The 25,025-nt window shown below is 45.9% G+C and overlaps 1 protein-coding gene across 1 annotated transcript in view; it reads right to left on the bottom strand.

Moving 5' to 3' along the window:
• Window positions 1-6,355: 6,355 nt before the first annotated feature.
• Window positions 6,356-25,025, bottom strand: part of Cad96Ca (tyrosine kinase receptor Cad96Ca) — a 120,049-nt gene continuing 101,379 nt past the window's right edge. Inside the window, exons 4-13 of the mRNA XM_075699300.1 lie at window positions 15,930-15,980; window positions 14,607-14,837; window positions 13,780-13,983; window positions 12,489-12,614; window positions 11,491-11,644; window positions 10,614-10,724; window positions 9,712-9,893; window positions 8,983-9,105; window positions 8,714-8,825; window positions 6,356-8,614 (exon numbers count right to left, since the gene is read on the bottom strand). Coding sequence (XP_075555415.1) covers window positions 8,343-8,614; window positions 8,714-8,825; window positions 8,983-9,105; window positions 9,712-9,893; window positions 10,614-10,724; window positions 11,491-11,644; window positions 12,489-12,614; window positions 13,780-13,983; window positions 14,607-14,837; window positions 15,930-15,980 — 1,566 coding nt within the window. The 3' untranslated portion in view covers window positions 6,356-8,342. The remainder of the gene's footprint in view (window positions 8,615-8,713; window positions 8,826-8,982; window positions 9,106-9,711; window positions 9,894-10,613; window positions 10,725-11,490; window positions 11,645-12,488; window positions 12,615-13,779; window positions 13,984-14,606; window positions 14,838-15,929; window positions 15,981-25,025) is intronic.

The following is a 25,025-nucleotide window of genomic DNA, read 5'->3' as shown; positions in this document are numbered from 1 at the left end:
TAAGGAATGTTAGGGGATCCAGGGATCTGTTAAGTAATGCGAGGTAGAATAAATTTCACTAATCAAAGCCGGCATTTAGACGAATACAAGGACGTTTATTCGTTTAGCACCACATTAAGGGCATTCATTGTATATGGGAACCTAAAGGGGGCTCCATGACGCCTCTCGCTAGCGCAGCTTCCTCTTTTTCTTTATTCCGATCGTCAAATAGCAGCGCGTAAAAGTACAAGAGACGAACGTTAGTACAGAGACACAGCGTCGTTTATCTCTTCCACGGTCGTCCCTTGCTTTTTATGCGCTATTATTTGATTATCAACAATAACTAACTAGCCCAAATTTCAGCTCTAGTGAAGTTCTTCATCCCGCATTGTTTCCCTCTTGGCCCACTGCATCGACAGAACTCCTACGAGCATATACAATGCGATCAAAATTAGACTTCCCACGCTTAAACGTGATGCGTTCTAGATAAATCGAAGCTTTGTTTGCCTACCCTCCCTGCGCTCTATAATTGTGAGCCTGCATAACGTTTATTATTTTCTTTTGCACCGATCAACCTATGAATGTGCTCGTCTGTCCATTCAAATATCTCTCTAGGGCGGTTTCCAAACCGAATGAAGTCCGCATCATAACACAAGTCGCTATAGTATCGAAACACAGGAAGGGAGGAACATGCACGCCTAAAGCGTCAGTATGTGCTGCGATGAACTCATTGGTTTAATGAGCACTGCGCATATTAAACGATAAAGCCCCGTGTGCGTTATGTACTACGGTGTATTAAACAAAAACCAAACAATAAACGACAACCAAAGGCTGCAATCGTCAGCAGTCTTTTCTGGCTCCAGCACGTCATGACTTAAGATACGTAGTTGTCGATATCGCTTGCAAGACTTGCCACCGAAAGTGATTTGTCACTCGCACGCGATCTTGAATTCGGACGCTTTCGCGAAACCGCGGCCTCAAAACGCGTGACGATTGATTGTCGAAGTTTCCTCGAGAGCGCTCTATACCTCAACGAGCGCGCTAGGCAGGATCTGCGGTTTATTCGCATGTCTCCTAACGACGCGTGCAGACAAAACGAACGAAATTCTCGTCTCGGGGTTTCATGCCTTACCACATCCAAGCGCGCCACATGAACTGATTTTACGCCATATTTTTCTACTGAACCTCCGTTCACATCTGTGTGCGCACGCCGCCTAGAATCTCTACGGGCTATATAGCATAGAAAAGCACGGTTGCTGAACTGGGCAGCCGGTCACAACAGTCAATTATCAGACTCAAGAGCGAAAACACGCACTGCGTTCCCGTGTGAACCCTGTTCTGAAGGTAAGGGTTCCAGGGCGCCTCGAAGTCTCTATGTCAAGCGGTTTTTCGGAGGTCATCGTTTCTTCGTGTCGATGCAGCGCAATAAGCTGAAGGGACGCTCTAAGCTGGTAAACTTGGTGGGGGTAAAAGCTGGTAAACGTTTATTCACGTGCTACGGCAGGATATTACATGGTTATGACCCTCTCATAAGCTGCCATACTCTGTCGTCTTTTATTGTGCTACCCGCCGTGGTTGCTCAGTGGCTATGGTGTTGGGCTGCAGAGCACGAGGTCGCGGGATCGAATCCCGGCCACGGCGGCCGCATTTCGATGGGGACGAAATGCGAAAACACCCGTGTGCTTAGATTTAGGTGCACGTTAAAGAACCCCAGGTGGTCAAAATTTCCGGAGTCCTCCACTACGGCGTGCCTCATAATCAGAAAGTGGTTTTGGCACGTAAAACCCTAAATATTATTATTATTGTGCTCATGCCCTCCCCCCCCCCCTTATCCTTGATTTCAAAGTCCTGGAAGTTTTCTGGATCGTTTACAGCCAATCAGAAAGTTCGATGCAAGATGTGGCTTTGCAATGCGTGGCCTTGTGAAAAGAAAGGAGCGCAAGTGTGCGCATGGACCTTCCTCGTACTTGCCGCCAGATTCGCTTCGTAAAATAAAAAATCAGTTTTGCTGTACTCCGATTCGCAGTTTGTGTGTTTGGTTCTGATTCCGTCTTTGTTTCGTGGGCTGCGAAACGTTGGTAATGCAGCATCGCAACTAGCGCGACGTTGAAATTTGGTGAACCCCAGGGTAGGATGAATGTAGGGAAAATTATACACATGCACTGTAAGGATGAATACGTCACAAGGCTGAAACTTGAAAGCGTCGCCCTGATGCCAAAGCTTACGCATTTTCCGTTTGTACTAAGTCGTTGTGCTCGATTGGTTGATTGCTTTACTTATTATTATATTATAATTGTAAGCAACAAATGTGTTGCCGGCTTCTCCGAAACGTCTCACAGCTATTATGAGTTCTCTACCACGCTAGGGTGACTGAGCAGAATTAAGTAATTTGTAAATTTGCAATGTTTAATTGTAAAGCTAGCCTAGCAGGACCCTTTGAGGAACTATCAGACATTGTTTGGGATATTATCGGCCTTAGTGAGATTAGAAGAACTGGTGAGGCTTATACAGTGCTGACGAATGGCCACGTCCCCTGCTATAGAGGACTTCAAGAAGCAATATGTAGCAGGGATTCCTAATCCATAAGGACATAGCGGGCAACATTGACGAATTCTACAGCATTAACGAGAGGATAGCAGTAGTCGTAATAAAATTTAATAAGAAGTATAAATTAAAGGTAGTACAAGCCTACGCTCCAATTTCCAGTCATGATGACGATGACATGGATGAGTTTTATGAAGATGTTAAATTAGCGATGAGAACAGTACGAACTCTGTATACTGTTGTAATGGGCGACCTCAATGCAAAAGTGGGGAAACAGCAGGCTGGTGAACAAGCAATTGGCAATTACGGCGTCGATTCTAGGAACACTCGAGGAGAGATGTTGGTAGAATTCGCGGAAAGTAATAAGCTGCGAATAATGAAAACCTTCTTCAGGAAGCGTAACAAGAGAAAGTGGAAATGAAAAAGCCCTAATGGTAAAACAATAAATGAAATTGATTTCATACTTTCTGCCGATCCAAGCATAGTTCAGGGTGTAGAAATATTAGGAAGGGTAAACTGCAGTAATCGTAGGTTAATGAGGTCTAGGATTCACCTCAATTTGAAGAGAGGAAGAGTAAGATTGGTCAGAAAGAACCAGGCCAACCTAGACGCAGTAAGGGTAAAAGCAGACAAATTCAGACTGGTACTTGCAAACAAATATGCAGCCTTAGTGCAGACAGATGAAGATGACATAGAGGTAATGAATGAAACCGTAACTAGGCAAGCTTCAGTAGCACTAATTAAAATGGGAAGTAAGGTACGAAGGCATCGAGTAGGTAAGCTCTCCCGAGTAAGAAAGGACCTAATAAAGAAACTACAAAGAATAAAAGTGTACAATTCACGATATCAGATAGAATTCGCGGAACTGTCAAAACTGACCAACAAGAAGAAATAAGGGATATTCGAAATTATAACGTGAGTAATAGTGAGGAAGCAGTAAAAAATGGACGGAGCATGAAATCAATGAGAAGGAAACTTGGCATAAGATAAACCAAGATGTATGCACTGAGAGATAAGCAGGCTAACATCAACAGAAATCTTGAAGATATAGTAAAAGCCGCAGAAGGATTCTATACTGACCTGTACAGTAGCCACAGCAGCCGCGATACCTCCATTCGATCTAGTAATGAACAGGTTACAGAGGCTCCTTCTATAACTAGCAATGAGGTTAGAAGGGCCTTGCAAGACATGAAACGCGGAAAAGCGGCAGGAGAAGATGGAATACAAGTCGATTTAATCAAAGATGGAGGAGACATAATGCTTGAAAAACTGGCGACCCTTTATACGAACTGTCTCACGACTTCAAGGGTCCCAGAGAACTGGAAGGATGCCAACATTATAATAATCCACAAAAAGGGAGACGTTAAAGAATTGAACAATTATAGGCCTATTAGCTTGCTTCCAGTACTATATAAAATATTCACCAAGAAATTATCCAATAGAATAAGGGCAACACTGGAATTCAGTCAACGAAGGGAACAGGCTGGTTTCAGGAAGGGATACTCTAGAATGGATCACATCCATGTACAGGACGCTTACGTAAATATATTGGACAATATGTACAGGGATTCCTCAGCTACGTTAATTCTCCTCAAGTAGGAAGATACCTATAAAGAAGGGTCAGACAAGGAGACGCAATCTCTTCAATGCTATTCACTGCGTACTTTGAGGAAGTATTCAAGCTATTAAACTGGGAAGGTTTAGGAGTGAGGATCAATGGCTATATCTCAGCAACCTTCGATTTACAGATGGCTTTGTCCTGTTCCGCAACACTGGGGATAAATGTTACGATAAATGATTGAGGACCTTGACAGAGAGAGTGTAAGAGTAGGGTTGAATATTAATATCCAGATTACAAAGGTAAGGATCAATAGCCGTGCAAGGGAACAAGATTTCAGGATCGCCAGCCAGCCTCTAGAGTCTGTGAAGGAGTACGTTTACTTAGGTCAATTACTCACAGGGGACCCTGATTGTGAGAAGGAAATTTACAGAAGAATAATATGGGTTGGAGCGCATACGGCAGCCATTGTCAGATCCTGACTGGAAGCTTACCATTATCATTGAAAAGGAAGGTGTACAATCAATGCCGTCTACCGGTGCTAACATAAGGGGCAGAAACTTGGAGACTTACAAAGAAGCTAGAAAACAAGTTAAGGACCGCGGAAATAGCGATGGAACGAAGAATGTTAGGCGTAACGTTAAGAGACAGGAAGAGAGCGGTGTGAATCAGAGAGCGAACGGACGTAGCCGATATTCTAATTGACTAAGAGGGGAAAATGGAGCTGGGCAGGTGATGTAATGCGTAGGTTAGATAACCGGTGGGCCACTAGGGTTACAGAATGGGTGCCAAGAGAAGAGAAGCGCTATTGAGGACGGCAGAAGACAAGGTGGGATAATGAAATTAAGAACTTCGCAGGCGCTAATTGGAATCGGTTAGCGCAGGACACGGGTAATTTGAGATAGCAGGGAGAGGCCTTCTTCCTGCGGTGAACGTAAAATAAGATTGTGATGATGATGGTATGATGATGATGATTAATTGTATGCCTTAGAGTGCATAAGAGGTTATCAATTTGGCGTTTTTCAGTGTGCAAACGTTGCTGCAAATGGCAGTCAAATACTCAAATATTCGGGTTCTATTGATCAAATAACCAAGGATGGAAAATTATATTGCTGCATAAGATTTGCATATCCTCCTCGACGTGCTGCACCCCTCGGAAATAAGCTGCTCGATTTGGCAAACGCGAGCCACTTGGTACTGCTCAAACCTAAACGTTGAAATTGCGATTTCGAAGTTTGCTGTAGTTACAATGTATTATCTCTATGTGTTATACGAGTGCGTCTGAGACGGCGCCAGCGCAATCTTTTGCGGCAACCATCCGCTGTAAGACAGACAACTCTTGCATAGTCTCCATATTCAGATTCAACCTCGTAGCTCTTCAGCTGATGCCAGGGAGAAGATCGATCGACGACTTCTGCGCTGATGCTGAGAGGCCGAGAGCTGACATCCGCGCTTGTACTGACGAAACTGCCCGCTGGACTATGCGTGCTGGTACGCAGACACTCCTGTGTACATGTCATTCGCATTTCTCATTGCCACAGGCGTTAGGTTGCAACCATGGTACATGTGGGAGATTGATTCCCTTCACAAAGGAGTACCGCCGAGCCAAGCTCGAAGAATCTAGTGGCTTGAGAATACAAGAACGAAATGTAGAAGCTCTGCAGCTAGGTTATAATTTGTATAACGCCAGCGTACTAATGAGAAATATTATATAACCGCAAATGTGTAGACACCGTATTTTCTATGGTGCCCGATGGAGAGAGAAAGAAATAGGAGGCAGAAAACACAGAAGCTAACCAGAACAACTGTACGGTTGTATACTCCGCATTACGGCAAGGCCAAAGGGGAGAAAAGATAGAGGCAAAACAAGGATGTTAAAAAACAAACTGTTCGCGTACACTCAGTGAGGCCAATAAAATGTTTGCAGTGTATTACGCTGTCGCAATGCTCCCAAAAACACAGGACTTGACTGTCCTGGGCATCCATGTTGACATCTGGGCAGCCAAGGACAGGTAGATATCTGAAAAAAGGGCACACATGCATGGCGCAGTGCAGGGAAGGCGTAGTTCTGTTCTTGGCAGTGGCAGTTGCACTTTTCACAGTCCAGTTCACTTACCAATGGGAAAGCCCCTTATGTGCCATTTCAGTTGGCGCCTGCTAGGTAAGAAGCTTAATTTTATTTTCCAATTTGTTACAACAACGTGCCAGCTAGAATTCGGCTCAAAGCAAAATGAAGAGTCACGAAGAGGCAAAACCAGCATAAAAAGGAATTGATTTCTTGTACATAGTAATTTATTTGCGATTTGTGTTGACAAATAATTAATCATTTTTGTAATACATTCAACACATCACTACAATATAAGTAAAGCGCATATGTAAGAGCATATAATCTCGTTACTACTGTACAAAAGATGAAATGGAGTCATTCCAGCATGCAATCTATATTTCGCATCTCTCATAAATATGTGCAAAATTCAATGCTTTCTTTTGTTTCAATGCTGTCTTAAGACCTAAATTCATATTAATTTATTTCTCTGAACACAAACATAAACTAAGCGAAACAACGAACCCGTTTATTCAGTGCCCTCGAATAAAGGTATCGATTTACTCTGCCAAACTAGCTTTCTTTCAAGCGTGCATGTAAGTGAGGCGCTTAATGTACACTTAAGCTTGTCGTCTTTGTTTTCTTTTCGTGTGTGGTTGTAGAAGGTACGCTGTTTTACAACTGTCTCGTCATGCTTGAAAAAAAGAAAAAAAGATTTCTAAAGTAAATTTGGTAACATATTTGTCGCATCAAAATATGTATGCTTATATGTGTGTGAATAGACTGTAAAGTGTCCGTTCGCGTCTGTCTTTCTGTGTGCATGTGCGTGTTTCAGCTGATCAGAGTATGCTTGTAGAACAATCTGAGGAGCTAATTCATGAATCAGGGATGTTCTATGAGTTTTTCGAGGATTTGTACAAAAATTTGGATCAAGACTAATTTTTACATATCTCTCAAGTTCTGGACAATGAGCGTCGCAGATGAGAGTGGCCTCCAGCAGGAGGACTTAGGCAGTGAAACGCAGAGTGCAGCATGTCTACGTGCAATTACGTTGTCCTTTATCAGCTTTTCGCGTACAGGGAACACGTTCTCCTAATTACTAATCTAGCGAGTTGTACTGACTCATGACTGGAATAGCTCAAAACATATATCTTGTGCTGTATTGTCGAGCCGTTGCAATCATGACTTGCTCCTAACCATGAACTTTTCTTTCCTTGCGAGGCTGAATGGCCGCTGACCCGGTTTTAACTGATGCGCCACGTTCGTGCAATAAACTCACGTGTCGTGACAACTAGCTTTATTTTTTATAGAACAGTGTCAGTGAGATGAGACACTAAAGATGCAAGTGGAGAACGTGCTTGCATAAACAAAATAAAAAATAACTTTCTCTTATGATACATTAAAATACAAGTGCACTGCAGCTGCTTCAAGTTCCAGGCATATCCAACAAAAGCAACGAGAATTTGCGCCTCGTGCCTGAACAACAAACGGAGCGCAAGCCTCTCAAGCTCTCATTGTAGGCTACCGGTACCTGAAAAGCGCATTCTTTATGACCCCCAAGGCACGGCAAGCGCAGCAGTGCATCCCCTGAGATGAGTGATGAGCAAGGGCATGCATAACCCTCATGCACACATATGGTTCGTAATTTCAGGCTGGTCCCTGTCAACGCCACAAGTTACTGCAAGCCACCTAGCTCCGCGGTGGCTCGTGTTTCGTATTGTCTCTGCACAGAGTTCTTTGGCGGTCTATCCAGGACATTCGCATCGTACCAGACCCACGCCGGAGTATCATCCCAGAGCACTCTGGTGGTACAGTTCTACGGATGATCGAGCTGGCCATCGTAACGCACCAAAGATCCTCATTTCACAGCGCACTTCTCAGTTGACGCCACTGACGGTTCCAGGCGCTTGAAAACAATCGACCATTCCGGACGCACAAAAAAAAAAAAAGCTACCACACGCATTATACAAGTGTTCTGGCTGGAAGTGCTGAGCCGCGTCTTCTCCTGAAGCTGCCGCCCGCCGGCACGGCAACGCAGATACTACAGTCCAAGTATCAGGAAGCAGTTACAGCGTGGATGAACACAGAGAACGTAATCGGCAGCGCGAGCGCCGGTGTTCGTCACCGTTGCTGTCGTCCCCTCTCTCTGTCCGCTCCGCCAACGGCGCACGTCCTCGGACGACCAGCGAGCCGCCCCGTCGGCTTGCAATGACACGATTAAAGCTTTTCACCGGAGAGGTTCGTGATGTTGTAGTACGAATGATCGGGGAAACGATCCAGTTCAATGTAGTCGTTCTCGCTAACGAGGAGCTTGTCAAGGAGGCAAGTGAGTTCGGTGAACGAAGGTCGCTCGTTGGGGTCCGGGTCCCAGCAATAGTACATTATGTTGTACATTTCTCGCTTGCAGTGCTCAGGCTTTTCAAGGCGGTAGCCATCGCGGACGCGTCGCATCACCTCGGCAGCAGCCAGTCCAGGGTATGGTGTAGAGCCTGTCAAGAAAGCCAAGTGTGTAACGCCTTTAGGACACAGCACCAGCAAAGAGCTCGCATCACATGACTGAGTGAGTGCAGGGAATAATGTTTTCTTACCGAGTGTGACGATCTCCCACATGAGTATTCCGAAAGACCAGACGTCAGTCTTGGTGGTGAAGATGTTGTCATAAAGCGATTCCGGTGCCATCCACCGAATTGGCAAGCGCCCCTGCAACACAGCCGTTCTATCACAAAAATGCCATACGTACAAAAATGGCAGCAAGACAGAAATAAATCGCCTTGTCAATGACGCATCTAGTGATGCAATAAGTAGTGAGCGCCTTAACGCCCAACTAAATGTCCCTACAAAGGGCAAGTGCACTTACCTCTGATTTTCTTTCGTAAACGTGGCTAGTGATGACGTCCCTAGCAAATCCAAAATCAGCAACTTTGCAGGTTTTGTTTTCTCCGACGAGGATGTTTCTCGCGGCCAGATCTCTGTGTATAATCTAAACAAAAGACATTTGATGGAAAATGAAAATAACGCAAAGGCAAACCGACAGCAGATAATGTTATGTCTACTCTTATGCTAATTTTTATGTCTATATTTGCAAGTAAATCAAAATACCTTATATATATATATATATATATATATATATATATATATATATATATATATATATATATATATATATATATTTCATAAACATGTTTTTCTCTCTCTCCTTTCTTGGCGAATTGGGAGCGAATTAACGGACTTTCTAGTATTCCGAAAGGCCTCCATGCTAGAGCCTAAGCTTTTGTATGAATGCTCGAGAGTGTATTTCTTTTATTTATTTATTTTTTGCAATAAATGACATCACACTTCAAACTTGAAGGAGAAATATAAAACATTAAGAATGATTGTCACTTATTCTTCTATGTCTACCCTGGAAATTTTCTGAGGTGAAATATAATAGTTTAGATTGAAATAGGTTAAAAGTGTTTACGGCAAACTTGTCATTATCCACACCATATGTAAAGTTAAACGACTTCTCGTGCAACGTTCATTCACCTGCCCAAGCCTAGTCAGACAGAGTGGGCAGCAGCGGAATTATGTCATGCAGCGTGCTTACCCCTTTGGATGAAAGGTATTCCATGCCCTTGGCTACTTGGTACGCGAAAGATGTCAGATCCCGTGACGTGAGGTGCTTACTACTTCCGTGTAGATTTCCGTACGACCTTTCAACTCTGCTCTCACGAAGGTACGTTTGCAGTTTACCGAAAGGTACAAACTCCATGATGACGAATAAGGGGTCTGGAACAGAGTAATTGCTAAATTAGAACAGAAGGCGCTTTGCTTAGAACAGAAGGCGAGCAGAAGTATTTGCTTTGTGGCGAAGTTATGAAGATGTAATTTCTCGGCAACGCGATCTGTGTATACACTTTTCACAAGTCATCTGTATCTGTTTCATGTCCAATTTTGTCTCATTGACGCTGGTGGCAAAATGCGTCTACAAAAATATCCCACAGGGTGCCAGGCTGCGAAGGAACAAAGGTTTGATTCCATCACTTGGCCAACCGTCAACAGCCGTAGCCTGGAACAACTGCAGGGAACAATTCTCCAACGTCTTTTTCCTGTGCATTACAAGAAACCGAATGCCAACGCGAGGTGAAATAAACATGCGCAACGTTATTATAAATGACAGCAACTGTGTGCACTGGACAAGTCCCACCGCACAATATATAAACGAAATTTGAAAACTCATAGGCAAGATATATGCGAGAACATCGTCACAGCAGAATAATTCAACAACAAACACAATAAATTTAGGTGTTTAACATCCTGAAGCAATACGTGTGATATGAAACACACAGTTTTAGAAGGTTGCAGATCAACGCTTGCCACCGGCCCTACATTGTCATGCATCTCCACCTAAGTATGTAGGCATGCTTGCATTCTGAGATCTGGGAATGCGGCAGAAAAGGTCACAGGTCACCTGGATGAGTTTGTAGAAATGCTATAAGGCAGATTTACCTCGGTCAGTACAGCTTCCTAGCAAGGTGACGACGTTGGGATGAGGGTTTATCAGTTTCATCACACCCAGTTCGCTGAGAAGTTCCTTCTTTTCCTTTTCGGTTGCGTTTTCTGGAAACACATAGGCACAGTAACGTTTTTAGTCATTCCAGTAGGGAAAATGCGCCGTGACAGATATCTAATGTACCAATGCGCGTAGTTCGTGCTTGCGTAAGCTTAATCCGAAACTGTCCGCGCCTTGGTATACTATTTGTCTATACAAACAAGACAAGAGCTGTCACAGCAAGATGTAGATTTGTAATGACAAATAGTGGGCGAACAAAAGAAGTCTCAGCATGGAGTCAGCGATTCCACAAAGGGTCTTGCTACTGTCAGGGCGAAGACAAGTCCCCTCTTCGAAACGTTGGCTGCAGGCTTCCCTTGTTCGCCTACGGTTGATAAATTTTGTGCATGCAGCTTCCTTGTATCTGAATCTTTCTCCCTCTTCTTGTCATTCCGGATTCATTCTATGGACAAGGCCTAGCGCAACGCGTGAAACCCCCGCGATGCTCGGCTAGCTTTTAGTAATCACGTTGTGCCATTACATCTTATTGGTGCGCTCCATAAGACTGCTGTACTTTTGCGAAAAGCAAACATCGAATGGAGACTTCACCTCCGCTGACGCAAGACAAGAGTTTCTGCAGTAGTACGAGCCCAAAAGGTTCTGAAGGATTGAACGAAATGGTGCCGTGAACAAAATGTTCGAGAGTTTATTTAACTATTGTGGAGAAAACAGTCTCTCTCTCTCTCTCTCTCTTTGTTTTTTTTTTGCCCTTCTATAAAGGTTTTGCTCTGGAATTATTATATCGTGATATCGTGAAAAGTGAATAATAGTTGCCTTTTAGCGTCTTCACTGCAACAATGACCGGTTCCTCAGATCCTGTGATGTTCATGGCTTCACATTTCCAGACTTGCCCAAAGCAGCCCTCGCCAAGGATGCCAATAAACCGCAGATGGTGCCTCGGAAATTCCCATTTGCTGTGCTCCGACAACTGCAAGAAAAAGAATAGCGTTTTAAAAATAAAATCGACGTAATTATCACGCCATGGTCAATGGTCAACAATACCTCTAGGAACTTTGTCAAAGATAACCCTATAGTAGATCCGCAATACCTTTTACCATTCCATGACTCAGCTTAAGCTTATTTAGCGTTTAATAAAAAGTCACAAAATCACAAATAAACCAGCTTGGTATTTATGCCAAAAGGAAACGTGTACATAGCGGCACGTTTTTTTGCAATTCGCATTTTAACTATGAACCAGGATTCACCATTTCAGGCTTGTTAAACTAGATAAAACTTCAGCAGAAATCGTAATTTAATGCATTGAGTGCAACATCAAACATATTATGAATAAACAAAGACTGCAACGTGGATAAAGCGAGCGCAAGGTAAGTCGTAATTTGTGAAATTAAATATATCCAACACCCGTGTACTTAGATTTAGTTGCACGTTAAAGAACCCCAGATGGTCGAAATTTCCGGAGTCCCCCGCTACGGCGTGGCGTGCCTCATAATCAGAAAGTGTTTTTGGCACGTAAAACCCCATAATGTAGTTTAATTCTGGCACATTTGATTTTTTTTGCAAGGCGTCCTCACCAGTCTCGTCCAGCACGCACGTTTTGTCCTACCTGAATTAATTCTGAAATCAAACAGTGCAACACTTTCGTTCAAATGTCTTGTTCTTTCGCAATTATTATTGCCAACCACAACAATTGTCGACCTCTGCGGAAATTGCATTTGCACCACTTCATGAATCACTGCCTTTATTTTTATTTTTTAGTTTTGTGGTGATTGAGAAGCTCCTGCTGTAGGCGATTACAGAAATCATATACTTACGGAGCTCAAGAAGTCGGGTTCATATCTGTTGGACAGGGCCCTCCGCGCTCTAGGATTGTATAGCGTGGCAGGGGAAAGGTCGAAGTTGTGCGAAAAGTTGCTATCCAGGCGGTCGGTAGACTTTTTCTGGAAGAATATACCATACAAAAAAAGCAGAAATAATCATCCTATTTGCACATATCAAAAGGACACATAACTTCATCACTGAAGAAAAGCTATGGTTAACTAGACAGGGAGCGCAAGATAGAACGTTTTTACTTCACGCTTTTTGCATCTACGCCGTCATGGTTATCTGGACCTCAGGCGCAGCTTATGGCAACAGCCCACGTGACAAGCGCTTATGGTTCAGTCATCTAATGATGACGTCACACAAAGGATATACGGTCCGCAGGTACGATGCTCATTACTTATGCATGCTAATTGTAGTTAAGGAAACGACTGTAACAATAAGTAAACTGAAATTCTCCAACTCAATTTTTTTTTCAAATATGCGTCATACCTTAAGCAATACCCACTCACCAATCTGAAATTTGCGCCAGCATGCACTGAACTAATGTACATGGTCGAGTCGGGATAGATTCTAAGAACTCCCTGGGTGTTCGTTCGACGGAGCAAGATGACTTATTAGCGCAACAAAATCGCTATTAGAGACAGAAATTCCCTTTTTCAATGTATCTCGCAGCCAAACAGAGGCAGTAACCACGTCATTATGGGTCATCTCGTCTTTCTAGAAGCTTCCTCTGTATCTCGGGCTAATCTCGGGTGGATGTTCAATTTTCCCTTCCAGGTCTCGTATTCCATATTCTTTTTGAATGTAATTGGGGGAAATAGTATAGAGGTACAGATTGATCGCACGTGTCCAAGAGCCGCCAAAAACGGCTACATAATACGAGAGGAAAAGGACTACTCTATCCCTTGAGCCAGAATTCCTCTTATATTGCGATCAGCACACATCAACTCTTAATATTTCCATGTTTGTGAGCAGCGCCAGTCAGATTGCGTTTTATTTCGCTATAAAACGTATTTTTTTCTTTTTCTTATTCAACAATTCAATAGCCTCTGCTGCGCGCTACCACTCCGAGACATTACTGTGAGCTATGTTAGGAACTTCTGGGATTAAAAGAAAGAAAAAGCATTCTTCGTAAAAGCGACCTCCTTGCTATCTAAAAATTGTGATCTATTACAGTTCATTATGCATTTTTATTTAGCGATATTTTAATATTGCACCGTCGGCGCTACTTTCAGAATTTATGAGAAGATCTTGCGCAACGCTGAACGCGGCCTGGCTTACGGGCTTCAGCTTGTCGTCCCTGTGGCACCGTCGATGCATGAGCCAGAAGAACAGAGCCACTAGAGGCGCAAAGCCCACCACGGCCACGATCGGCAGCACCGTCGAGGTCATGTCAATCCCGCCCGAAGTTCCCTGTGAGCCGCCATGAGGGCCCCCTTTCTCCTCTGTGTCTGCTGGATCCTCCACTCCAGCGTCTGGTCGTACCTGCAACCCCCGTCACCCTCCAGATGTTGGAAACGCAGTCTTCACATGTCTGTTCTGCGTAATCTCCGAAACCTCGCGTAGCCTTGTGCCACCGCCACACTTCTGCAGTGTCATCACTTTCACCAATAACTAAACTACGCTCTGTGTATGCCGCTCTTCTTAGGGTCACTTGCGAGCAGTAAAGTGAAAGCTTACGCGAAAGCAGTGGTTTATTTCTGCAGCTGAAGAGCGGCGTAACGGGCTGCGCCGCAAACGGCTGCTTAAATTACACGAGGGAGAGGGCCAAAACTAAAGTTCGCGGAGAAAAGATGGCGGAGGAGCCACGATGCGCGTATTACAATACAGTAAACGAAGTCGCGGTTTAAATAATAGCTCTGCACCAGCGCCTTTATAAGAATACTCTAAATGGGAAGCTCACTGTTTCAACTTGTGTAATCCAAGTCGAGAGCGCGACTGCTTCTTAATTTCAGCTATTTTACAGGTTCACTGGTAGGACAGAGAATACTGGCGGTTTCCTTGAATTATTTGGCTAAACATGATGTAAAGGACAGGCTGAACGCTTGGACGTGGTGCCATAAGTTGTGCGGTCGGGGTGAATATATGAAAAGACCGCGGCAGCGCACCTGGCCCGTGCCGATGGGTCCGGCCGGAGGTCTGGGAGGCTGAGGCGGCGGGGGCTCCTTGGAGGGACGTTTCCTGCCGGGGCCCAGCGAGGGCGGAGGGGCGGGAGGGGCAAAGTGGCCGGAGGGGGACCCACCTGGGCCCCCTCCCGGAAAGGGCCGCGGTGGAGGCAGGTCGACCCCGTCGAGCCCGCTGCTGGGCTTCACCACCTTCACGTACACCTCGATCTTGGCCTGCGCACGGCATCGGGGGCAAGAACTCGAGGCTCCGCGCAAACCCAACAGTGCACCCAACTGTGTCTGTCATTAAAACGACAATTACCACGGTTGTTTGGCATGAGCCGTGGCTGCGTTCGGCTCAGAGTGGCAGACATGTAGCTTGCCCTAAGCAAGATGGCGCTTGGCGAGCACTAAAAGCACGAAACTTCACCGCTTTGGTCATACGCACAGGTTAGAAGGAACTAGACGCTTGAAAAAAGAGAGAGGGAAGAAAGGAAGCGCAGGAAGGTTAACTAGACTTTGACCAGTTAGTTAGCCTACTTGTAGAGAGGGAATGGGAGATTGAAACAGACAGAAACGACATCACTATAGGCCAATTACACACACAGACACTTGAGAGATTCCTCATTACATTGTCCTTTTACCTACGTCACATATTTCCACAGAACAGTTTGACTCGAGCGCCAGAAGTAAAATATTAGTGATCACTTGCTGTTGTCTATGTACGCTTCTTTCTCGTAAGTTTCTTTTGAAAAGATTAAAGTTAGGGCATAAAGGAAATAAAATAGTGCATGCTTTTAAACATTTGCTCCTAAGATCTCTGCTTATATGTCTGTCCTAAAGAATAGTTTGGAGAACTTAATTAAGGCTATAACGGCCTTGAATGAGAAAGAAACAAAGGGTAATTTTTTTCTTCTATTCCACAAGTTATGTTTTCAGAGAATAACTACAGCAACTAATCACAAGCCAAGCATTCTTTTTATCGTATATCTCTCCAAACAAAACCTGACGCACATGAGAAGTTCTTTTTCGTACGATCCATGGTTTGTTTTTGTTTCTTTGTAGTACCACACCTGCGTGCATATTAACGTAACATTAGCATGTGACATTACGGCGGTCTATAATTTTCTTCTGCTAAAGAATGTCGTGATTTCATATTAGTCATTTTCTAGAGATGCCCATTTGCAAATACGGGGAGCGGGTCCAAAAAAATTGCAGTTTTCTTCATACATCAAAAAGCATATACGACACTTCAAGTTAAAGTCATTTTGAGCTTATTTCATTGCAATTTCAAATGGCCAATGCGTAAGCAAATTTCACACTTACCGTTTGATGGCCGTCGTAGGCAGTGATGAAGAGGTAGTAGTCAGAGCCAGCCTGGAAGCAAAAAAGAAAAAAAAGAATGTTAAATGTCCTTATTTGCAGGTCATATAACGTGTACAACGCGCCCTGCAAGAATTTTTTTTTCCCTGCTTTTCGAAAGGGAGGAAATAAACCAAAACCTATAGGCTTAGTTGAAAGCCGTAATCTTCAGCAGCAATCAACTAATATCATTTACAAATGCAGGGTAGATAACACTATTATTATTTATTTGTTGTTTACATTTTCAGCACAAGGAATTATTGTTTAAATGCCAGTTTTTAACGCGATAAGTGCGATTATCGCCCGCTTACAAACAGCAGGCAGACACAATCCAACGATGCACTTCGGTAAGGCATCTTAAGTACGCAAGGCAATTTCTACCAGCGGGAACAGGTGCACGGCACTGAGGGTTTATTTCACTCATACGGTTAACTGTATATTCCATGTGCACTCTCTCCGTAGGCACAGAAAGCCACCTCCAGTCAAGGTGTTTAGCACCTCCGCGCAAATGCAACGGACGCACTGCAGGAGGAAGTAGGTCGCAGGCCTTGGGAAAGACCGGAGCACTTCGCATTTGGGGCCTCATTTTCTAAGTATTATTTCCATCCGATTCTATTCATTCCATATAATCCACTCCGCTGAGTGACTGATCTTGGCGATAGCTAGGTTGAGGTTTCCTCATAGCTCTTGTTCAAGAGCAATAAATAAATAAATAAATAAATAAATAAATAAATAAATAAAACTGAAAGAAATCGTCATAAAATATGGTCCCGTATTCGCCTGCGACCTTCAATAGCACCGAAACTGGCCTCGATAAGTTCAACTATGGTACATTAGCGCTTCATGTCCATTGAGACTGCATACGTGGCACACATAGTGAACATTGCTCCCTCCCCTCTTTAAGTCGACTTCTTTTTCTTCTTCTTCTTCTCCATCATCATCATCATCATCATCATCATCATCATCATCATCATCCTATCGTATCTCCAGTGCATAGCGTTGGCCTCCACCAGCGTTCTCCAATGTTACAATCTTGCGTCACCCAACTTGATCCTGTGCGTCCAGAATTCATAATGTCATCACACCGCCTAGTCCTCTGGCTTCCGCGACTGCATTTTTCTACCCTTCTTACCAATTGTGTTACTCTAACAGACCACTACTTATCTGCTCTGCGCATTACGTATGCTGGTTTACAACATTCCTCCCTAAATCTCAACTAGAATATCAACTACGCCACTTTCTCTCCAATCTACAATGCCGTAATTCTCTCTCTTGAGGGTGCATCAGTAGTTTTTCAGGCCACGAGGTAGCGTACCAACATATTTTGTGTGCGTCTTTCGGACCAGGCATTCCTTCGGACCAGGCACTCGGTGTCCTCTCCCTAGTCATCTGTCGCTGACCCCTGGTCAGTGGCCTGTCACCACTGGCCCCTTTCCTTTCGCTGTGACTTAAGATGCTATGATGGCAAGAATGTGATTTGAAGAAATTGTACATATGTCGTAGCAACGCAATAATTTCTTAGAAGGATGTGCGCGCGAGCTAGTTCGTACGGATCATTCATTTTAAACAGCACCAAAAAACACACGGACAAGGAAGAGCCAAGATCAGCGATTGCCATGTGCTCTTCCTTGTCCATGTGTTTTTAGCGCTGTTTAAAATGAAAGATCAATAATTTCTCGTTTGCATGAGTGTTGCAATAAGTTAGTCGTTCCCCTATCGCTACACAAACTCCTCGCTATTAGTGAAACTATACCGTAGTAGATACACGCGTCCCGATAGAGAACATTCACCGCCAGTGGAGGCACTAGAAACACGATTCTGTCATGAGCTCTGCCTTAAATCTGGTACGAAAGATCACGATCCTCACGCCACGTTCTAAAAGAAACCAAGAACGCGACCCTGCGGAGCCAAAATGCGCGATTTTCGGCCAGTGGGCGCCACCCGCTCCAGGCCGGACGCTTTCGCTTTCGTCTAGCCTGCGATGCAGCGCTGGCACGCTTCCGAAAGAGCTGGTCGGAGCGTGAGCGACGCATCGGTCTTTCGGCACCCTCGCATTTTCGAGAATACTTTGGCGGACACGACTTGGTCGTGAGCTAAGGCGGCATTGTTTGCCCAAACGCGCGCCCACGACCGAGAGCATCCTCACACGGCCAGACCGGCCTCGAAGCCTATGTGTCCATAATGCAAGGCGCGGCAACCGCGAGCGCCATCATTGACACCTCGGACGACAGGACAGTGTCCCCAACGCGAGGCCGTTTGCGCCCCTCTCCAGGGACACCGAGGGGCCCACTGCGCAAGGGCGCTCGCTGGGCCCTGTAATTAGGCCCCGTGCGCAGGGCCGTGGCGCCACCCCCCCTCCCGTGACGACGCGTGGCAGTCCGGGTGCGCGCGGCCCACCGCTGGCCCGACGGCGCACGCCGCCATTGTGGCGTCGTCCAAGGGGCGCCGCGCCCAGCGAAAGCATGGGGGCTCTCACATCCGGAATGCCCCTCCCAGCTCCGCCTACGGGCCGCCCGTAATGAACTGCCATAACGGGCCAAGATAAAGCGGCCGTGCGACCCGGGATGCGATCTGGAGCGCTCGCCAGCCCCGGGATGCCTTGATGCGCGCCTGTTGTGCCTTCTTCTGCGAGTGTAGGTGTCGCGGCGGTCGGAACGTGGGCGGCCGCCGTCTGCGCCTGGGAGGCCGAGGGGAAAGGACGGCGGGCTTACGCGGCACGTGCCGTGTGCATGGCACGCGACCGAACCTGCCTGCGGTCCCGGATGAAAGGAAGCTCCAAGGGGCACCTACCGAAGGGGCCACACAGTATCCGCCTTACGGCACGGCTTGCGCAAGGCACCGAAACCCCTCCGCGTCCAGGCGCGGCAGAAACAAACACGCGCTCACCTCAACCTCTGCCAGGTTGTGTAAGCTCTCTTTTGTTACTGCTCAGCTCAGTATAGACAACTGTGTTCACTGCTACGATCATGTACGTAGCCAGTTCGCCACTGCGAGGAAGTCTGCACTACCAAGGTCCGTTTCGGTGACAAGTCGATGCTCACCTGCAATTTACCAGAGCACACCTGCCTGTTTCGATGGTTTATGGTGTTAGTAACTCAACATATCCACGCAGAATTGTATTCCCTTAGTTATTCACAGAATCAAGCGCACACAGAACATTAGCACCTTAATTAAACAATTTTTCACCACACCCTTCGAGCTTTCTGTGGGCACACAGAGCTTTTAGACCTATTTTGTTCACCCGGAAGCGGCTACATATAGATCTCTTTGCGCGGCATTGAATACATCCATATTTTGTCTGCTTTGTGAACTTCTTCCATGCACGACCTCGCTGTACATATTCTTCGCTTCTCTGTGCTGATAATAAGACATGTATAGCACCGTTAGGGCATGCGTGCGTCAAATTTTGTTGATGTCTACATAATGAGCAATCGAAGAAAGCCTTACACTTAGAATGTCTAATATAATTGTGGTGATCCTCCAGGCTTCATATAATATGGAACTGCTCCAACGTCACACATAATGTTCTTTGCTGGTGCCAGCGATGAAGTGTCAAACGACGCCCGTGAGTCTTTCCCGCCACTGTGAAACCGCAGGCTCCAGATTTCCGAAAAGAAATGGAGCTTGTACATGCACGCTTCTATTCACCCCAAGAATCACGTGGCAAAATAAATGTGGTTCATATGACGTCTTTGGCTATAGCCTCAGCGTGGTGAGCTTTGCTAGTGGCCACAGTGGCTGATAACACTTCAAATGCGTGCAGCTATGCCGCTGCCAGACATGGCTGCCAGTGCAGGAAGAGCGAAGGCGCAAGGCACGGGCAAACAGAGGGTAGTGCTTATGACTCCAACGGTTTATGGTGCCTTCCAACATCGTGAAACCATCTTAGCTCTGGTCGTTTCATTTACCGCGTTAACCCCCTCCCCCCTCAATACAATCAAACGTACAATTACGAGGCCCGTGCTGCCTGGCCTCACTCAGTCACGTGCATTTGCCCCTCGTTGTCGTATATAGAACTTCCTAAATTACATCCATTAATATTTTACGTGGTTCAATATATCAAAACGAAATTGCTTCTACAGCTTTTCAGAAGAGAGGCAAGCTAAACGGTTAGCTGCAGCCGATTAGACTCCAAGTGAATGTAGTACCTTGTATCGCTTGCACATCTTACCCGCATCTGAGCTTTTTATTCGTGTCTTAAGAATGAACAGAGAAGTTTAAAAGATCGAATCACAATGACAGCCATTAGTGCCTACGGTAAATGGACGATGCTTAAGCAGTGGAAAGGAACGACATGCGAGGTGCGGTTCTTCTGTGCTGACATACTTGTCATGTATTTCTCAGATTTACACCTCAATAGTTTTCAAACTCTGCGTAGACGTAATATTACAAACTTTTTTTTATTCTTGTAGTCTACGTACCTATGCCCACTATTTACTTTTCGGCGAGAGGTCGCATAGGTAACATCCGTATATCCACGAATACAAAGAAGATCAAAGAACGGGAATGTCTATCACGCGGTCCGCCACAGCGTCAAAGGGAGCGTGGTGATTAAAGGTGCGTCTGTCGGGGGACGGTGCCTGTCTCGCGCAGCCATCGAGAAGCCCCGCTTGGCGCTCCCATCTTCGTCCTCTCGAGGAAATTGCACGCTTTAGCTCAGGGGACGGACCGGACTGGACGGCCGCCTATTATCTTCTTTCTTCGTCCTTCGTCTGTCGCACGCGCACGCATTTGGCGAGCCTTATGTGCGCTCTTTTTCTTTTTCTGCACCCTCCCACTAACCTCCCCTTCATTTTTTTTTTGTCCTTATACGAGGCAGTGGATCCTGTTTTATTCTCGCTCTTTGCAGTCGCGGCACTCGCCATTAGCTCACACGAAAGCGCGACCGCGCGCAGCGCAGCGTGCATGACGGCCCGCATCTACCGGGCTACTCCTCCCTCGCTCAGGAAGGCTCCGGCGTTTTGCGGGATAGCGTGCGTCTCGCTCTTTTTTGCACAAGAGAGCTCGCGAATAAACGTTTTCAAATGCGCGCGCGCGCGCGACACCGGGCATGTGATCTCCAAAGGCGAATTTTTGGCGACAATTTAGTGAAACTTAGCGTCCTGTGCGACGCCTTACTGTGGCGACGAGCGTTCGCTGAACCACGTCACGACGTTCTTTGCTTCGCATCTCGACAACGACGCGGATCGAAAGTAATTACCGGAAGCGTTCCCACTCACCCACGCATTTCTTAAAACGCGATCACCATTCCTTGGGAACTTCGCCCACTTTGCGGACTGTCTGTCTGTCCCTAACCTATTTCATGCCAACCTGGATCACTGGGTAGAGCATCATCTAATTGGTAGAGCATCGGGCTGTTGCGCTGAGGCAACGGGGTTCGAAACCAACCTTCAGACCAGCTTGGGTAACTGGGTGTGCGACACTGGGCATGGGCTGCTCTTTAACAACAACAATTAAAAAGTCCTTTAATATTTCTAAGGTGCTGGGCGGAATTGTACCCGCATATATACATATTCAGACAATTTTGTCTGAATCCGACACGCGCCACACGCGCACTTCGTAGCGCCGCCGCTAGATGGCAGAGCGTGTTCAGAGGGGTGGTTTGTTATGGTATTCAATGAAAACAGTGAACAGACAGTGGCAATACAGGGCCAGGGAATACCTCGAATAAGAGAATATAGATACCTTTGTATATGGATAAACGAAGGCAATAGATATATGGAAACATAGGAAAAAACAATAACAGTGAAGGGGAAGAGAAGTGCAGCCATAATGAAGCACCGAGCGCTATGTGGATACAATAGGTAAGAGGTGCTCCGGGGTAATTGGAAAGGTGTAATGGTTCCAGGACTTACTTTCGGACATACGGTTATTTGCTTGAAGTCAGGGGTACAATCAGGACTCGATGGGAACCAAAGGTCAGTGGGACGCCTCGCATTGGGCGCTCACGGGAAGACTACAAATGAAGCTGTGCAGGGTGATATGGGCTGGACTAGTTTTGAAGTGAGGGAAGCTCGCAGTAAAATTGAGTGTGAAGAACGGCTGAGGAATATGGAAGAAAGTAAATGGGCTGGGACAGTGTTCAGATATCTGTACAGGAAAAACATTGATTCACAGTGGAGGAAAAGAACTAGGAAGCTTACCAGCAAGTATACGGCCTGTCGGGTGGGTAACACAGCAACAAAGAACGTCAAGCGGAAAGTCAGACAGGCTGAAATAATCTCATAGGTGGCGGCAATGGAAAAGAAACCTGCCATGAGTAACTACTTAAGAGAAAAAAAACGAAATCAAGAAAGAAACCATTTATGATAACTCAAAGGGAAAGTCATTACGTTCCGAAGCGAGATCGGGATGCCTTAGAACACGCACCTATAAAGCGAGATATAAGAAGGAAGAAGAAGCATGTGCTTGCTGCGGTAAAGCTAGGGAAACGACGGAGCATGTTTTATTAGAATGTGAAGACGTCTACCCAGCGGCCGATTTAGGCACCACTGGCTTCCTTGAAGCCCTTGGGTTCAGCGGGAGCAGCGGTAATGCAAACATGTCCGCAATAGGCATTAGTAAGCGGCCATAGGAGGATTGGTGTAAGAAAAGTAGGGAAACGACAAAAGACGGAGACGTACAAAAGCACAGTTCGCAATAGGGGATCAGAAAATTTGGGCGTGGTAGTTCATAGTGTTTTTCTTTTCATTGTTTAACCTAGGTAGGATATTAGGCAGTATAGTAGCAAGAGCTTGGTGGCGCAACCCACCGCCCCGTTCCAAAGGGGACGCTCATAACATCCATCCATCCATCCACCCGACGTGAGAGAGAGCTAGGATCCCGACTGCAGTAAAAGCCTCATACGTGACGAGTTTCGGCGGTGGAAATAGGGTGTGTTTCTACAATGCTTCGACGCTAATAGTACTACCATCGAGGCCATCCTGAGATGGCTTCTGGCGGAGTTTGCGTTCTTCTTTTTTTTTTTTTTTTGGAGTGCGATAGTTTCCGCTGATCGAATTTCAGTGAACACTGGAAGTTTCCTCCTCCAAAGCGACCATTGCATGTACTGAAGGCCCCTGTAATCTCTCGTCGCCACAGGGTAGTTACAGGTTTGAGTGAAGTTTGTGAAAGTGAAAAAAAGTTTATTTCAAGTGTCCACCGGCTTAACCCTATCGGCGCGGATACAGCAAAAATTTTCATGTGAAGTGACCTTATTGCTGAATGAAGCCTTTGGGCTCGACGAAACGCGCTATGGCTCATTCTGAGGCATTCAGCATGAACGTTCGCCACTATCACCATCCACACACCAGCCCCGATGTAACAGCAAACTGGGTGTGTTTCTTCTCTTTAAAAAAAAAAAAAGATTATTTTTTTTTTCATTAAACGATAAAATAGCATCAAGGCTCCCGTTACAAACTAAATAACCGCTGCCACCATGCATACCTTGCACTGGAGGCAGTGGCGCGAGAGAGGAAACAAGTGGCAACACGCATGTATAACATCCGCGCTGCTTTTTTTTTTTTTTGGGGGGGGGGGGGCGGACATTCCAGTTACCACGTACTGCCTTGAAACTGGGATGTAGTTGCGAGCCGCAACTATCGAAGCGACATTTTGTGGCAGGGTGTTCGTCCAAAACATGTTAGAAATATAATATAGTGTTGCGTGAATGTTCTTGGCAAAAAAAAAAAGCTGAAATAGTTGATTAGCATTGCATTCCTGCCGAACATTCACGTCAAAATGTGACAAGAGGGCAGAAAAAAAATTAAACATGGCGCAGCATGCGTGCTACAACCAGTTGATCTCTTTTCTCCGTCCTTCAGCTTGCATAAGTTCCACAAGGCGAGTGCACATCGCAAGATGCTTTGTACACATTTTGAAAACAGTTTCAGCTGACGTAGCTAATGAGATTGTGGCTTCAGATACTGTATAATATGGTCCATTGAAGTCCTGCATAGGCTCCGAACATGAAAAAACTCCATGTCTCTACAGCAAACGTCTCCACTTGACGACGGTATAAGTTCACGTGCACCGGCAAGCTAAAGCTTTATTTCGAACATAAATAACTCGAAGATAGTTCACTGCTAAAGTGCAGTTTACCTTTCTTCAGAATCCTCCATTCAGTTTATAAGATGCGACCTCGACATGTCTGCCAACGCGTTTTTATTTCGAACATAAATAACTCGAAGATAGTTCACTGCTAAAGTGCAGTTTACCTTTCTTCAGAATCCTCCATTCAGTTTATAAGATGCGACCTCGACATGTCTGCCAACGCGTTTTCGTCCGAGGCCCTTCCTTCTCTACCGGCCCGCCACGTCCGCCACCTGGCGTTTCGCCAAGAGGCACGTGTTTGGCATGTCCACCCTTCCAGCCTTCACGGCAATGGGAAATACATATTTAAGGTATCCGGCCAGGTTTCTTCTCGCCAACTTTAGACCTACGTAGAAAAGTGGAAATAACAGCGAACACCGCCGCTGGCAGCTGTACACACTGGAAGGGGGTAATGTTTGCCTCTCACTCAAGCACAGATCTTTATGGGCCTCTCGACGTCGCTCACGTTTCGAAGAGAAAACGCGGGGAAACCTGCCTGCTTTCTCCGTCTTGAAATGGAGCCGGCTGCTCCCCGCAAACGACTCGCTGCATAACCGCGCATTGTGCGCCTTCGAGGCGCTCAAAATCTGCAGCATCGTCGCGACGCCATAGCGCGATACAGTGCAGTCTTTTAGGACAGTATGCGACATTAGTGACCTTAAGCGGAGGTTCGAAGCTCCCAGCACGTGGACCTAGCAGAGGCGGAGCGGATGAAGTTACGTTAGAGGATAAAAAAAAAAAAACAAGCAACACACAAAACAAAAACGGAAAGTGAAGGACAAGAGAGACCTAGACGCGCTGGGTTGCCGTATCGAGCCTTCAGCGAGACGACGCGGCAGTACCCGGTGAGGAGCTGTAAAGGAGGAGAGCTGAAGGGGTGCTGGGGGAGGGGGCAACACAGCTCATAGGGAGGAGACCGGCCCGTTTCCGGCTCGGCTGCCCCGCAATCCGAACAGTCCGCACTAGCCAGTCATTTTCCATAATGGCAGC

The sequence above is a fragment of the Dermacentor variabilis genome, chromosome 1, assembly GCF_050947875.1.
Source record: "Dermacentor variabilis isolate Ectoservices chromosome 1, ASM5094787v1, whole genome shotgun sequence".
NCBI lineage: Eukaryota > Metazoa > Arthropoda > Arachnida > Ixodida > Ixodidae > Dermacentor > Dermacentor variabilis.
The sequence above is the reverse complement of the archived record's forward strand: the minus strand, read 5'-3'. Positions and strand labels throughout refer to the sequence as shown.